The 15,942-nt window shown below is 44.5% G+C and overlaps 1 protein-coding gene across 2 annotated transcripts in view; it reads right to left on the bottom strand.

Annotated features, from left to right (window-relative positions):
- Positions 1-15,942, bottom strand: part of SLC24A3 (solute carrier family 24 member 3) — a 503,905-nt gene that overhangs the window by 130,096 nt on the left and 357,867 nt on the right. For both annotated transcript variants that reach the window (XM_032248222.1, XM_032248223.1), the window contains exon 4: positions 3,178-3,252. In XM_032248222.1, the coding sequence (XP_032104113.1) occupies positions 3,178-3,252 (75 nt within the window). The remainder of the gene's footprint in view (positions 1-3,177; positions 3,253-15,942) is intronic.

Below are 15,942 nucleotides of genomic sequence, written 5' to 3'. Positions count from 1 at the left end.
GGGTCAAGGGATAGAGTCACTATTTGAGCCCAAGTCAGCCTAAGTTCCAAATCTTAGGCTTGGAAATGTTATATCTTCCACAGACATAACGTTTCCCCAGCAATTAATGTTGTTTAAGGCCCATGGAGCCAACACTGTCTTTATAGGAGACAGGCACGGGGCACCCTGTCTTGTTATATGAATCTTGCTTGTAAGACCAGACTCCGGGTGGGAGCAGGGAGAGCCCGGGACAGGGTGGTTGCTCTTCTGTGCCCACTCCTCCGGTATGGCTGGGGTTCTGGGCAAAATCTAGGGGTTGTCACTTCACACAAGGAGAAAGTGAGGTCCAGACAGGGGGAAGGGCATGCTCAGAGCAGGTGCTTTGCAAGCACCAGGGCCTGATCCCGGTTTCAGCTCCAGGATCATCACCTTTATCTCCTTCTATTTCACCCATTTTCTTTTCCTTTTCCCGAACCCCACACTTTTTCTGCATTGAACTTTAAAGTATTTGAGACGGAGCGAGAATCTGCCCTGACCTCCAAGCAGTGATTTGTTGAACAGTGTGGATTTCTCTCCCCACTCATCTTTCACAAAAGCTGGAAACAGCATCCTTCTGTTTTTCTGCCCCACTCCCAGTTTTAGTCTATGAGCAACCGTGAAATACACAATATCAAATCACTAAAACGTGATTAGGGAAAGCACAGGCAGTAAACAGAGTCTGGGGCGGAGAAGCCTGGGAGGCCGCTGCCGGTGGACCCACGCCATGATCCTCTCATCCTGTGAGAAAGTGTAACTCCAGGGAGAATTGATCCCACATCTCTTAGAAGATGTAAACATGTCAGGATCTCTAAATATATGTAAACTCTGACCTCAGCCCACCCACCATTCACAGACATAACGTTTCCCCAGCAATTAAGGTTGTTTAAGGCCCATGGAGCCAACACTGTCTTTATAGGAGACAGGCACGGGGCACCCTGTCTTGTTGTATAAATCTTGCTTATAAGACCAGACTCCGGGTGGGAGCAGGGAGAGCCCGGGACAGGGTGGTTGCTCTTCTGTGCCCACTCCTCCCGTATGGCTGGGGTCCTGGGCAGTGCAGCCAGTTCTAACAACACCATGACCTGGTCTAGGCTGGTCTCTGGATAGTGGAGTAGCAAAAAGTCTGAAGACTTGGAACTTAGGCTGACTTGGGCTCAAATAGTGACTCTATCCCTTGACCCAGGGCAAATTGCTCAACGTCACTAAGCTCTGCTTTCCTTGTTTGTAAAGAGGGGATAATATTAGTCACCTGGCAGAATTCTTGAGATGATTAAAGACAAGTAGACATAGTCACATCACATTGCTTAGCGACTGAACCATATCAGGGATGTAGTCAAATAATGCCCACCCATTAAACATTTCTTTCCTTTTCCTCCTTTTATAACTTGTTTGTTAAAAGACTGACCCCTGGCTGGGCGTGGTGGCTCACACCTGTAATCCCAGCACTTTGGGAGGTCAAGGCGGGCGGATTGCCTGAGCTCAGGAGTTTGAGAGCAACCTGGGCAACATGGTGAAACTTTTTCTCTTCAAAAATACAAAAAAGTAGCGGGGTGTGGTGGCGTGCGCCTGTAGTTCCAGCTACTTGGGAGGCTGAGGCAGAAGAATTGCTTGAACCCAGGAGGCAGAGGTTGCAGTGAGCTGAGATGGTGCCTCTGCACTCCAGCCTGAGTGACAGAGTGAGAATCCATCTCAAAAAAAAAAAAAAAAAAAAAAAAAGACTCACCTCTGCCCTCTTTTTCTGTCATTTTCTGGCTCTTTGATTGCCTCCCCCTACAAGGGCATGGGTATTCACAGGTTTTGTGGATTTCCTCAACTGAGTAGAACACATGCTGACAACTGTACTGACATTTCCAGAACATAATTTTGGTATTCATACCAAAAAAGTTGCACGGGAAAGAGAGAGTTGTTTTGTTCTGCATGAAGAGTAAACAACCGAACGGAGGTATCTCAGAGATCACAAAGGACTCCAGTTACAGGGGAGGAACACCTCTTCCCCTTCAACGTAAGGTGGCCCCACTCCCAGGTGGAATTCCTCAGACAAAGGGCTTCCGCACCTGCCCACTGTGCATTTCAGATGTACCCTCACTTATTCTGTGCTACCACTTATTCTGTGGAAGGAACCCCTCCTGTGGCCTCTCTAAATATTGTTATTGTGGGATGCTTTTTATTTATTTAAGTATCAAACACTAACTTCCAGGATGTAGAAGAAACTGCTTAGGGTATGTGGTTCTCTACGTTTGTGGTTCCTGGACCACACAGCATCCTCAGCATCACCCGAAAACTTATTAGAAATGCAAGTTCTGCCCCTCCCACTCTCCCAAGACCTGCTGGGTCAGGTACTCGGGGGAGAGAGAAGGAAAGGGAAGACACAACCAGGTTGAGAACTATTGGCATAAAGAAACCGTGTTCTGGACAGGAGATGTGTCTGGGGGAGATGCCTTCTGGAAAGGGGGATTCTGAATTTATAAATAAATAAATAAAATGGAAAGCTTTCAGATAAAGGAAACTACATTTCCAAACAGACAAAGAGATAAAAGAGGCAAGAGAATGAAAGAGTTCTAGATCTGCTGAATACTTTCTGATGAAAGGGGTTTAACTTGCTGTTCAGCCTGGCATTCACTGTGATGATTTCTGACAGGAACACTTTCCTGATCTCTGTGGCCAATTCTTTCATCTCAGTGCTTCCGCTTGGAGCATTTCTGTACATATACAGAGAGAGGAAGCGTGGCAGAGGTATGCGGTTGGAGGTTTTTAATCCTGTGAGGAGCCCACGAATCATCAAAGGAGAGTTATGGAGGCAGAAGGAAATGCAGGAGAGAATGGTGGAGGAGGTAACAGAAAGGAAGAGTGAGTTTAAAAGGAAAATAAAACGGGGAAGGAAAATGCAAATAGCACCATTAGTTAGGTCTAAATGGAGTTGGGGAGGTTGGTGCTGTGGGTTCAAGTCTGATTATTGATTGCTGTCATGAAATGCTCAGTGGACTGATGGCACTTTTGTGCTGACATTGCCCATCGCTCTCAAACATGCTGATGCCTAGTGTTCCCACCGCAGCTGGCATGCGGGGGCTCCCCAGGACCTTGGTGACGAGGCGGGAACAGTACAGGGCACAGGTCCTGCCCCCGATCTGGCTCACACATACTGAGAAATGAGGCACGTACCTCACAGATCTTTTCCAAGGACGGGACGAAGAAGTCATCACATACAATGGCCAGCGCATAGAACATGTAGATGGCCTGGAAGACAGGACATAAAAGGGGTTAAAGTTAGAGTGAGGCAGAGTCAGAAAGGTGAGGGTCCAACCACCGTCTGCTTTGATAATGTCTTCTATTGTCATGAATTCACCATCTTAAATACCAAGTTTTTGCAATGCCCACAACACCCCTCCGTGACCTGGTCCCAGCTTCCTCTCTGACGGTATCATCTGCCACTCTCCTTTGCCCACCTCCTTTTCCACAAAACATGTCACAGATTCCTGTCTCAGGGCCTTTGCATTTGTTCTTCCCTCTGCCCAGAACACTGTCCCCCTAGATAGCCCACTGGCTCACTCCATCACAGCCTTCAGGTCCCTGCTCAAATGGCAACCTCTCTCTCCCACTCCCATTCTACTTCATTTATCTGTTTGGGTTTTCCTGATATGTTACATGTTAAATTAATTCATCTATTGTCTGTCTCCTCCACCAGAAGTTCATGAGGATATGATGTCATATAATTAATTTCATATAATTATTGCCATAACCTTAGCAGTCAGCACAGGGCCTGGTATATAGTAGGTGCTCCATAAAGGTATGTGGCATGGGGAGATAAATAAATGAGTACTTCCAACTGAACCTGCTTACTCACTGATCCCTGCAGGACGGCTTTGCAAACTTGTTTCTGCGTCTTGGTCAGCTATGACCAGGGTATCCCCTGGAATCCTACCTTCTGTCCAGAAATGGCCTCTCCACTGTGTCCAACCCCATGTTTCCTCTCTAACTAATGAAATCTTACTAGGATTCCAGTGTTGATTGACTGCTCAGCATCCTTCTCCCACTCTTTCCTAAGGAGACCCCAGTTTTGTCCAAATACCCACCATGACCCATGTGGAAGGTGACCCTATCCTTTTCTCTAGGAGTGGATGCTGACTGGCCAGTCAGTATGTAGAATTCCTTAGCTGTGGCTACTGGTTCCGAGGTGAGCACGTGAGCTAGGCTGGCCGATCCAAGAGATGGGACAGGCACGTGCACACAAACACATGCATACCCACATAAGCATGCATGCACGCACACACACACACACGCACACATACACAGAGGAAAGGCTTTTAGTCCTTGCCAAAGGGAGCCATTTCTCACCCTCTATTACTGGTTATGGACAAGGAAGCTGTGAGCCCTTATTGCCATTGGCATCTTGCTGAAGGAATCTGACTTGAGAGGAAGTTGACCCTGAGTCAGAAAAAAACTAAGCCCTTGATAACATCACCGAGCCCTGGGTCAAGTGCCCACCCTACTTCTTGACTTCATAACGTACTATGAGCATTGTTGAGGCCAGTTTGATTTAGAATGTCTTGGTTAGTCACTTCTCAAAGCATCTAATAGGTGTGGTTCAAGTTCCTGCATCCTCAGCAGTGACACTGCCTTCATTTACTGACCTCCCACTACCTTTTCCTTTTGAGAAGTGTTCCTCAGGATGGGGATCCTACATCCCTTCCTCCTCACACAGGGCACAGACACATGACCCAGCATAGCCGTAGAACATCTATGCCCTGTCACACAGTGGAGAGTCGGCAATAGGGCTGTAAGGGGCTGAGCAGAAATAAATGGAGGAGCTGAGGGAGAGACACCCTCTTTTTATGGATATAAACATATCCCACATCTGGAGTTGCTAGAGGCAGCTGTCACACAGGGAAAGCTTGCCTGGGAAGAATGTTGCTCCCACACCAAGAAGCCGATCCAAGAGATGGGACAGGCACGTGCACACAAGCACATGCATACCCACATAAGCATGCATGCACGCACACACACACACACGCACACATACACAGAGGTCCCAATGACACCATGTGACTGGCCCCAGCTCCAGTCTAAAATCAAAGTAGACTTTCCAATTTCCTGAGCCAATAATAGGTCTTTCACACTTAAGCAGTTTTAAGTTTCTGTCACTTGCAACTGTCCTTCATGAAGTCGTCTGTGGTAGCCCAAGCATGAAATGATCTCTCTTGCCTTTGACTCTTGGCATTTCCACTAATGTAGCCCCTGGGTCCCTGCTTTGTATGAGCTTGTTTGCTTTTCACATATATATGTTGTCTCTTCCGTGAGATAGAAGAGTCTAAAGTGTGCCTTAACGCTAGATCCTGTAGAAATGTCAGACAAATGCACAAAGCCATATGCATTAGTATTTTCATTCCAAAATTTCTGACTACAATAAGTTATCAAACCTAACAAAATATACCTTGGGGGATGGATTATATAAACTATAGTTTATCATTCAATAAGATGCCCTTAAAAGGGACTGTGTAAATCCAATATGAAGTGACAAGGAAAGGCATTCACAATACATTGCTAAATGAAAACCAGCATTACAATTATCTTTTTTACTAAATAATCTAGGTATACGTGTATATACACACATTATAAATTTGCATATAAGAGTTTGTAAGGCCATTAATCAAAATAGTAGCTACATTTCTCTCTCAGTTGGTGTGACTCTATCTGCATCTTATGATCCCTATCTATATTGTGTGACATTTTCACCCTGAATTAGTATTTCTCGTGTAACTTTTGTAGGTGATGGGAGGTTTTAGAGGTAAGAACTCTGTTCTACAGTTCTCTAATCTCTGAGGGGCCTGGGATGCTTGGCATGGAGAAAAATCTCAAAAATAACTCATCAATTGATCTATTCATAATCTGCACAAAATTATTTGTGAATGGGCTTTAAAAAATGTCAGTTAAAAATAATTCTTGCCATATTTTGTAGCCTGGGAATAAATCAGAAAATCCATTCCCGAATTGCAGTAGAATGAAACCCATTTTTGCTGTATGTCTTGGCTGATCCAGTGATACGAAGATTTTAAGATTAGCTTTGAAAGGACACTCACATTTGATAATTGGGATGCAGAATTGTACATCTGTAGATTAATCAAGATCTAAGTAAGCTGTCCATAGCTGACATATTCAACTCATTGAAATAGCCAACACTGCCTAGACGTCCATAAACCATCTCACCAAGAATGCCTTCTGATATTACGTATTGATCTGGTTTGTGGCAAGAAACTCTTATCTAATACACGGATAATATCCATGCTTGGAGGGGGATGAGAAATGAGATCTGCCAAGGACTTGGGACCTTCGAGGGTGATGGGTATCCAAAGCTGTGTTAGTTCTCGTGAGCTGGGCAGCATGAGGTTGGGATGCTCACTCTTAACCAGATGCCCTTTGACACAGCACCTCTGCGCAGCACCTCTGGCTACCCAGAGGTGCAGCCAGAGAGGCCTGCAAGGTGATGAGCCCTGGCCAGCTGCAGAGCCCTTCCTGGTACCTGAGGACAGCCTGCCACTCTGGGTACAAAACAGTCTGCTCTGACTCTCCCTCCTGTTACCCACTGGAAAACAGTTTCCTGCAACACAATCAAAGAGAACAAAGGAACAAAACAAAGGATGCAAAGTCAAATTTGAAGATGTAGAAAACCTACTAGGAGTGTGACGTTGATGGTACTATATCAATACAGCTGGCACAAATATTTTTAAAAGAGTAAGTAAGGCATTTTTAGATTACTTTGACCATTCTTATATTTTCAAAGGATATATTAATATCATTGATGATAATAATAATCATCACATTTGCCATCGTGTGTTGAGCTAGGAATTCCAGGTATGCTCCAGGTATGTTACCTGGACCTCCTCAGTTCTTCCAAAACTTGTATGAGACAGGGAGTTACTGGCCCATTTCCCAGACAACTCAGAGAGTGTGGGAACTTGCCCAAGTGCACATGGCTAGCAGATGGCAGGGCTTAAATTTGACCCCAGGACTCCCTCCAAGCCTTCCCATGGAGCCCAGCTAACTCCCTGCATAAAGATCATTTCTGGTTCCCCACCCCATCTCCACTTTTTCTGATTCTCAGCTCATCTACTAGTCAGCTGCCTTCTCCAACTGCAGGCAGGGAGGGACGTTTTAGAATCCTGTCCATCCACTTTTTGGGGCTGCCTGTCAGAGCCACTGAAGTTCTTTATTAATATTATTATTTTGACAAGGTGCACCACAAAATATGAGACAGATTTGAACTCCAAAAAGTGCTTGGGCTGGTCCAACACGCTGAGGCAGCCCCAATACGCTGTAACTCACCCTGGAATCCAAGCCCATGGCTTGGCTACAGCAGCCAGTACAAGTGAATGTGGGGCGCCTTCTGGAAACGATGAATGATGGGCATCTAGAGAAGATGGGAGTCTTTTGGAATTTCAGCTTTAGTCTCATGACCACAAGGCTTCTCTTCCCAGGGAGACCGTCGGAGTGGGAATTTTTGCTTTGGTATTGATCGTGTGTACCCTAGACCATGAGCCGTGTTTTATGTTTGTGTCTCTGGCCTCCCTTTTTTTTTATGTTCATGTATGTGTCCTCCCTTCTACTGAGGGCGGCAGCTGTGTTCTCACATATTAATATCCACCCCACCCACGCATGGGCTCTCTACATATGAAGTGATGGATCCCAAGGAGGGTGTTCATGGAGTAGTTGGTGTTGCCTTTGTTGCTGTTGTTGTTGGTTTGTGTGTTTTCTGAGACAGGGTCTCGCTCTGCCACCCAGGCTGGAGTGCGGTGGTGCACTGCACTCATGGCTCACTGCAGCCTTGATCCACTGGACTCAAGCAATCCTCCTACCTCAGCCGCCTGAGTAGCTGGAACTACAGGTGCGTGCCACCATGCCCAACATTTTTTTTTTTTTGGTATTTTTTTTAGAGACAGAGTTTCACTGTGTTGCCCAGGTTGGTCTTGAACTCCTGAGCTCAAGTAATCCACCCACTTGGGCTTCCCAAAGTGCTGGGATTGCAGGTGTGAGCCACCGCACCTGGATCAGTGTAATCTAGCAAAGGATATGCCCCAGTAGCATGGGCAGGACACAAGCAGCTGCTAAAAGCAACACAGCCTTCAGCCTTGGAGGAAGCCCAGGGCGCAGGTGTGGGATCTTCCATCAGGTCGTAGACTTGACACTTCCAAGCTGTGTGACTTTGTGTGACTTTTCTCACCTTGCTTAACCTTCAACATGAGCCTTGTCACAGCATGCCGTCTAGTGCTTACAAGACTGGTAAGAAGTAAATGAGGAGCAATGAGCAAAGGGGCGTAGATACAGCACAGCCCCTCATGCACTGCCATTGTTGTGGTAACAATAATGATGCTATGAGAACGTGCCCAAGCTAGCCTGCTGGAGGAAAAGAGACTTGCAGGGTAGAGACAGGTCACCTCAGTCGTCCCAGCTAGGGCTGTCAGAGATCAGCTAACCCCAAGACATGCATGAGGGAGCCCAGCTGAGACAGGCCCAGCCCAGCCCAAGTTCCATAGTTCAGCTGAACCCGAAAAACCCATGAGCCAATGAATTGTTGATTGTATGTCACTGAAGTTGTGAGGCCATTTGTTACACAGCATTATTGTGGCAATCAGTATGCTGATAGTGTCCTTTGATGTACAGGTAACAGATAAAGCCCATAAAATAAAAAGAACCACAGTGAAAAAAAACAATAATGAGTAACTTCCAAGAAGCAGACTTGAAAAATTCCTAAGAGACAAAATGACAAAGTGGAACTTCCAGGGATAGCTCCTCTCAGCTGAAATAATATTTATATGTTTAAAGCCTATACTATTCAGAGGCCACCAAGGAAAATGATTCTGTTCTGAGGCAGGCATGTCTTAGGATTTGAAGGGTTATTTATTTATTAATTCAACAACAATGTGCGCAACACCAACTCAAAGCCAGATGCACTGCTTGCTGGGAAGTGTCTAAGACTTAATAAGTTACTGTCCTTGAACAAAGAAGAATGGCCTGAGGTCCAGCTGGAAGTACCCAAGGTAAGAGGATCACCTTAACTCAGTGCGACGATCTTAAGATGGAGTTCTGTAATGTGGCAGACACTGTTGGTGGCCTATTCATTAGTCATTAAACCTTTTATTTTGCAAACACAACTTCAGTGTTGTTCTGAGTAAGAATTCTGGCCTTCTTGGATCTACTCATGGCCATGTGACACAGTTTTGGCCAATGAGAAGAAAGCACAGATCCAGCTAAAGTCACCCTGTCTTCTGGCCTGCATTATTGGATGTGATGTCTGGAATGGCAGCAGCATTTATGACTATGAGATGACCACCTGAGGATGCACACCAACATGCTGGGGCCAGCAGGTGTCATCTGGACTAATGCCTGAAATCATCTCCTTCTGTGTTTCTAACTACACGAGAAAAGGACTTCCTTACTTACGTCACTCACTGTTAGCCGCGGGTTCTGTGCTGGAAGCCATGTGCTTCCCTAACTGATGTGGGCCACGGAAGATATGCTGGAATAGAGGTAGTGCAAGTTGAGAAGACAGAGGAAGTGGCTATTGACCCAGGAGTCTGAGAAATAAATACTCTCTCATCAGGTAATTTCAAAGGTTGATGGGGACTAATAAAACTAAAGAACTTAGGCTACAGTGGTTAAACTGAAAAACACCTGAGATAACAGGAAATCATCATGACCTGTGACTTAATAGAGGTGAGCATGCTCTAGCTGGAATGTCAATCTACATCAGGGCTTCCGAATGCTGAGGGCAAATGTATTTGAACGGCAGGACTTTAACCCTGCTGTTTTATGCAGCATCGACAGTCAGTGGTTTTCACAGGCAATTTCTTTTTACTACATCATCTGCACTCCTGTCTCTCTGTCTTTAATTTCAGTGAAGGTATTCTGGAGGAGCAATTCTTAGGGAAGCTCTACAGAACTGTGGCCTTGGTGGAAATTGTTCTAAATCTTTAGTCTCCCAGGGAGCACGGCGGGGATAATAATTAATGATAATAAAATATTCCTTTTTCTCCTCTTTTTCATAGTTTCAAGGGATCACATATAATTAAGCTTGGAATAGAAAAGTTATTTTAAAAAAATTCATTTCCCCCTCTTGCAGGATCTGTATCTAATAGCCCCATGAGGCCAAGGTGGAACTGACCATGGATCTGCTGTAGAGTACTGCTGCCAATGTGAATATCATTGCTCTGGAACCATTCATTGATTCTAGTGACTAGAGAGAAATGCCCAGTCTCACAGTCCAGGTTCTCAGCAAGAAGATTTGGGGTGGTGCTTTGCAGAGAAGAGGAATGTAGCAGAAGGCTGTTGGTGGCCCTTCCCTTTACCATATTCTTCAGGCCTTGTTAATTTGGAGAGCTATCTTGACTTTCAAATACTAGAATCTGCCTCAATTTGTTTGAAGGCTTTTGATTTAACCACACGATGAAGTCAAGAAATGCTTGAAAATTAACATCCGTGGGAGCCCTCAACTGATAAGAGTTGGCATATCAGTTAACCCTGAGTGGGCTAACTCTGTGTTGTCTCCAGAGTTTCCCAGCTGAATTAAGCTTCAGGTGCCCAGAATACTGTGTTGCACTGCTGGCTTGGTTATGCACCTGCTCTTTTTTCTTTTTTTGGAGATGGGGTCAAACTCTGTTGCCCAGGCTGGAGTGCAGTGGCATGATCATAACTCACTGTATCCTTAAACTCCTGGGCTCAAGGTATCCTCCCACTTCAGCTTCCTGTGTAGCTCGGGCTACAGGGATGCCACTGTGCCTTGCTAAATTTTTTTTTACACAACCTTTTTTTGAGGGAATCCTCCTTATGTTGCCCAGGCTAGTCTTGGACTTCTGGGCTCAAGCGATCCCCTCCCTCAGCCTTCTGAGTTGCTGGGATTACAGGCGTGAGTTGCTGCACCTGGCTCAGATCATGAACCTTGTATTAGCAACTTTCACTTTCCTGTCTCACTTCTTATAATCCTACTGGCGTTTTCTTCCTCTTTTCCAATATCACTTTCATTTAAATCCTTGTCTCAGGGTCTGCTTCTGAGAGAGCCCACATTAAAACAAGAGGAAAGTGAATTAAAAAAGATTGTGAAGGGAATGAAATACAATTTGAAATCAAAACGGGCCACTCCCAGAAACAACTGCTTTCCTAAGCTGTATGGGACCTTCTCCTAAGTCCCACCCTACGATTATTTAGTCATTCGGCGTTGGGAAGGCCTTTGGGAGCCATTACCAGCTGAAATGGTTACCTTGCAGGGACTCAAATTCAAAGGGAAATGAGCATATGTGAATGGGCCTGAACCACTGACATAAATCCTTCAATTATTTTACTTTAAAGGAGTTTAAAGGTGCCCAGATGTGTCCTTGGCCATTTAGTGTTCTTAAAGGTCACCATACTGGGGTCCCTGTTTTGGAGCCTTGAGAATGAGAGATTTGCCATCTCTGGAGAAATGTTGCAGCAGGAAAATCACCTTTCAGTTTGCCCTCTTTGTTCTCCTTCTTTCTCTCCTCTCGCTCCCTTTTCCTCATTGAAGATGGCTTTTCCACAATGTCCACTTGCTGAGGTATTGACTCCTGTGCTACTAAGGAAGTCATTTATTTCTTTTGGTTGTCAGTTTCTTGGGCGATCATTGCTGCTTCCCCTCAAAATCCACTGAAGGAAGGCTCTTGGAACATGGTTTGTGCAGCTGGGCTGATGCTGATGTGCTCCCTATAGGGATTTACTGTGAGTTTGATACATACCTTCTCCATTTACCTTCCCACCAGCAGCAGGGGACAATGGGCCTCATCCAGCCTCACAGGTGGGAACCTGGGGCACACAGAAGTCCAGCAGCTCAGGCCACATGATTAGTAAGTGGCAGAGGCAGGATTTGAACCCGGGTGACTCACTGGGTTCAAATCCTGACCAGCACACCACACCACAGGCATTCCAGGAAGAGGACAGCCTGCTTTCTATTTGAGGAACGTCTGCAGCTCTAACCTCCACCAGGACTCAAATCCCCTTCTATGGAGGCCTCTGTTAAGACTGAAGCTCTTGCCCTGAGGTCCATAAGCCCCTCAACCCTCTAGAGAGCACTCAGAAAGAATTTGTGAATTTGCTAATTTGGATGGAGACAAATTACATCTTTGTCCTCACTAACCTCTAATCGGAATTCAGCACTTCCTTCCACTATGAATGCAGGCAATATGCAACAGTAATACTGGCAGGACCTGGGAATATGTCCCCAGCAGAAATCACAGATCTTTCATCTCACATTACTGGTGTTGCAGAGACCTCAAATTATCATTTGGGTTCATTATTACTTCGAAAATAAGTAGCTATGAGGCTTAATGCTAGATCTTCTATCCAATGCATTAACAAAGTATCCTATGTTACTATATCACTTCATGTGACCAAGAGTCACCAGAAGATCCAGATAAAATGGAAATCCCTAGCATCACCCCAGAAGATCAATTTAGCAGTCTGGGTTGGAAACCCAGGAACCTCCATTTCTAACCAGCACCAGGTGGTGCATGGGAATACACTGGGGGACATCTTTGTACATTTCCTGGTCTGTTTCCATAAAACCCCTTGAGAAGGGGGTCAGTGATATGGTTTGGCTTTGTGTCCCCACCCACATCTCATGTCGAAGTGGGATCCTGAGTGTTGGAGGAGGGGCCTGGTGGGAGGTGATTGAATCATAGGGGCAGACTTCTCCCTTGCTGTAATTCTGATAGCGTTCTCCCAAGATCTGCTTGTTTAAAAGTGTGTAGCACCTCCCCCTGCTTTCTCTCCTGCTGGCCATGTGAAGATGTTCCTGCTTCCCCTTCACCTTCTGCCATGATTGTAAGTTTCCTGGGGTCTCCCCTGAAGCAGAAGCCTGCACAAATGGCAGAATTGTGAGCCAATTAAACCCCCTTTCTTTATAAATTGCCCAGTCACAGGTAGGTCTTTACAGCAGTGTGAGAACAGACGAATACATCCAGAATAGTGGGGAGGTCTAGTGTGCCTGTCAGGGTGTGGGCAGAAAACTCAAAAGGATTTGACCAAAGAGAACTCTTTTCTAACTGAAGAGAATTTAATGATGGGCTTATTTGCAGCAGTGCAGTCAGGGTTAGGGGAATCAGCAAAGATGGTGGAGACCCCCAGAGCCTAGCAATAATGGGAACCTTTAACCTGAAGGTGCAAGAGGACATGGGGCTGCTGCAGCCTGGTGAGTGTAGGGAAAGGGGTTAATAGCACTTAGATTATCACAGGAGTGGAGTGAAGCAGCTGCTGCCAGACTCTGGAGAGCCAGGAGGGAACAAAAACGAAGTGCCCTGGCCTCTCACTCTTTCTGCCTTCCCCGTTTGTGTCACAGCTTCCCATCAGTTGAAGTGAAATCCAGGGGTGTGGGATCCCTGAGGATAAGGTCCTTAGAGGCTGGTCTCCCTGTCCAGGGCAAGGCAGATAAGAATGATGAACGGGAGAGGGGCTGGAGCAAGAATAACCACACAGGAGGCTTGGGAAAGGATGGAAAGGAGATAGGAGACACAGGTGGGAGAGCAGGGCCACAGAAGTGGAAGGAACAGGTCCTTAAGTCTAACTCAGCATAAAGACGTCAGGCCTTTATCACTTCCTTGCCCTCACTGCTGATTTACTAAGGCTCTCAGTAAGTACATATACGATGACGTCATGGTACAGAACAAGTACATGCAAAGCATCAGGACACAGAAACATAAAAATACAAGTAGTCAAGAGCAGGAGGCGGAAGAACACTGACATGGCATCTTGCACTTTACATCCCCTGTGGATTTGTGCCACCCAGAAGTGCTGGGGGCCGGCCAGGGAAGCGCAGGCCCTTTATGGCTGGACAGGGCTGACCTCCCGCGGGGGTTTCAGGAACCCCCTTTCTTGGGTTCCCGAGCTGCATTGCTTCCTGGAGTTTGCAAACCATTTTCATTTCTGAGTCAGCCTATTTATTGGTATTCTTAAATAAGATACAGGAAAGTAAACTTGGTTGGGGAATGGGAAGGGCCAATATCTCTGGGAGGGGCTGGGTCATTAAAAAAGCTTCTCTGTATCTATTTCTCCCTCTATTTCAGTCACTGTTCATATATACGTAGTATATATTGTATGTATCAACATATACAAATATTGTATATATTTCCACATATCTATTAGTTTGTATTAAATGTTTTAAAGTATTTTTATTGTGGTAAAATAGACATAACATAATTTACAATTTTAATAATTTTTAAATGTACAGTTCGGTGGTGCATTCATATCATGAAACCATCATCGCCATCCATCTTCAGAGCTTTTTTCATTTTCCCAAGTTGGAACTCTTTCCTTATTAAACAATAACTCCCCATTTACCCTTCTCCTCAGTCTCTGGTAACCATCATTCTCCTTTCTATGAATTTGACTGTGTTAGGTACTTCGTACAAGTAAAGTCATATGATATTTGCTCTTTGGGGACAGGCTTATTTCACTTAGCATAATATATTCAAGGTTCATCCCTGTTGTAGCATGTGTTAGAATTTCCCTCCTTTTTAAGGCCGAATAATATTCTATTATACGCCTATACCAAATTTGCTTATCCATTTATCTGTCTATGGATGATCTGTTTCCACCTTTTAGCTGTTGTGAATGATGCAATATTCTTTGAGTCCTTGATTTCAATTCTTTCGGGTATAAACCCAGAAATGGAATTGCTTAATCATGTGTAATTCTGTTTTTAATTATTTGAGAAATTGCCATACTATTTTCCACAGCAGCTGCACCATTTTGCATTCCTAACTATAGTGTAAATGGGCTCCAATTTCTCCGCATTCTTGCCAACACCAGTTATTTTCTGATATTTTCATAGTAGTCATCCTAATGGGTGTAAAGTGGTATCTCATTTTGGTTTTAATTTGCATTTCCCTAATGATTAGTGATGTTGGGCATCTTTTTATGTGTTTAGTGGTTATTTATATATACCTTTTTTGCAGAAAGGTCTATTCAAGTCCTTTCCCATTTCGAAATTGAATTATTTGTTTTTTGGTTGTAGACTTGTAAGGGGTCTTAATATATTCTGGATATTAACCCCTTATCAGATATAAGATTTGCAAATATTTTTTCCCATTCTGTGAGTTGCCCTTTCACTCTGTTAACTGTGTCCTTTAATAAACAAATGTTTTAATTTTTGATGTATTCCAATTTATTTTTTCAGCCATTCTAATGCAGGTGTGATGGTCCATATATCTATTTTTCTGCTGCAAAGCGAAGATGATCGAGACATAGTTTTGGATTTGGTTAAAAAGTTTATTTTTTTCCTTTCAGTTGTCAGGTTTCGGGGATAAATATGCAGGTTTGTTACACGGGTAAATTGCATGTTATGGGAGTTTGCTGTATAGACAATTTAGTCACCAAGATGACAAGCACAGTACCTGATAGGTAGTTTCTCAGTCTTCGCCTTCCTCCCACCCCATACTCTCAAGGAGGCCCCAGTATCTGTTCCCTCTTTTGTGTCCATGTGTACTCAGTATTTAACTCCCGCTTATAAGTGAGAACATGCAGTATTTGGCTTTCTGTTCATTTTTTGCTCCAGCTCCATCCATGTTGCTGCAAAGGACATAACCCTCATTCTTTTTATGGCTGTATAGAATTCCATTGTGTATGCATACCACATTAAAAAAAATCCTGTCCACTGTTGATGAGCAATTAATTTGGTTCCAGGTCTTTGCTTTTGTAAATAGTGGTGCTTGCAATGTCTTTATGGTAGGGCAATTTATGTTCTTTTAGATGATTTATAAAATATTCTGTATTTATATGCTGAGTATATACCCAGTAATAGGATTGCTAGGGCAAATGGTAAGTTCTGATTTAAGTTCTTGAGAAACCTCCAAATGGCTTTCCACAGTGGCTGAACTAATTTACATTCCCAGCAGCAATGTATAAGCATTCTCTTTTCTCCTCAACCTT

The sequence above is a fragment of the Sapajus apella genome, unplaced genomic scaffold, assembly GCF_009761245.1.
Source record: "Sapajus apella isolate SASKATOON/1434 unplaced genomic scaffold, GSC_monkey_1.0 scaffold65, whole genome shotgun sequence".
NCBI classification, from domain to species: Eukaryota; Metazoa; Chordata; class Mammalia; order Primates; family Cebidae; genus Sapajus; species Sapajus apella.
Note: the sequence above shows the minus strand (reverse complement) of the source record. Positions and strands in the feature narration are given on the sequence as shown.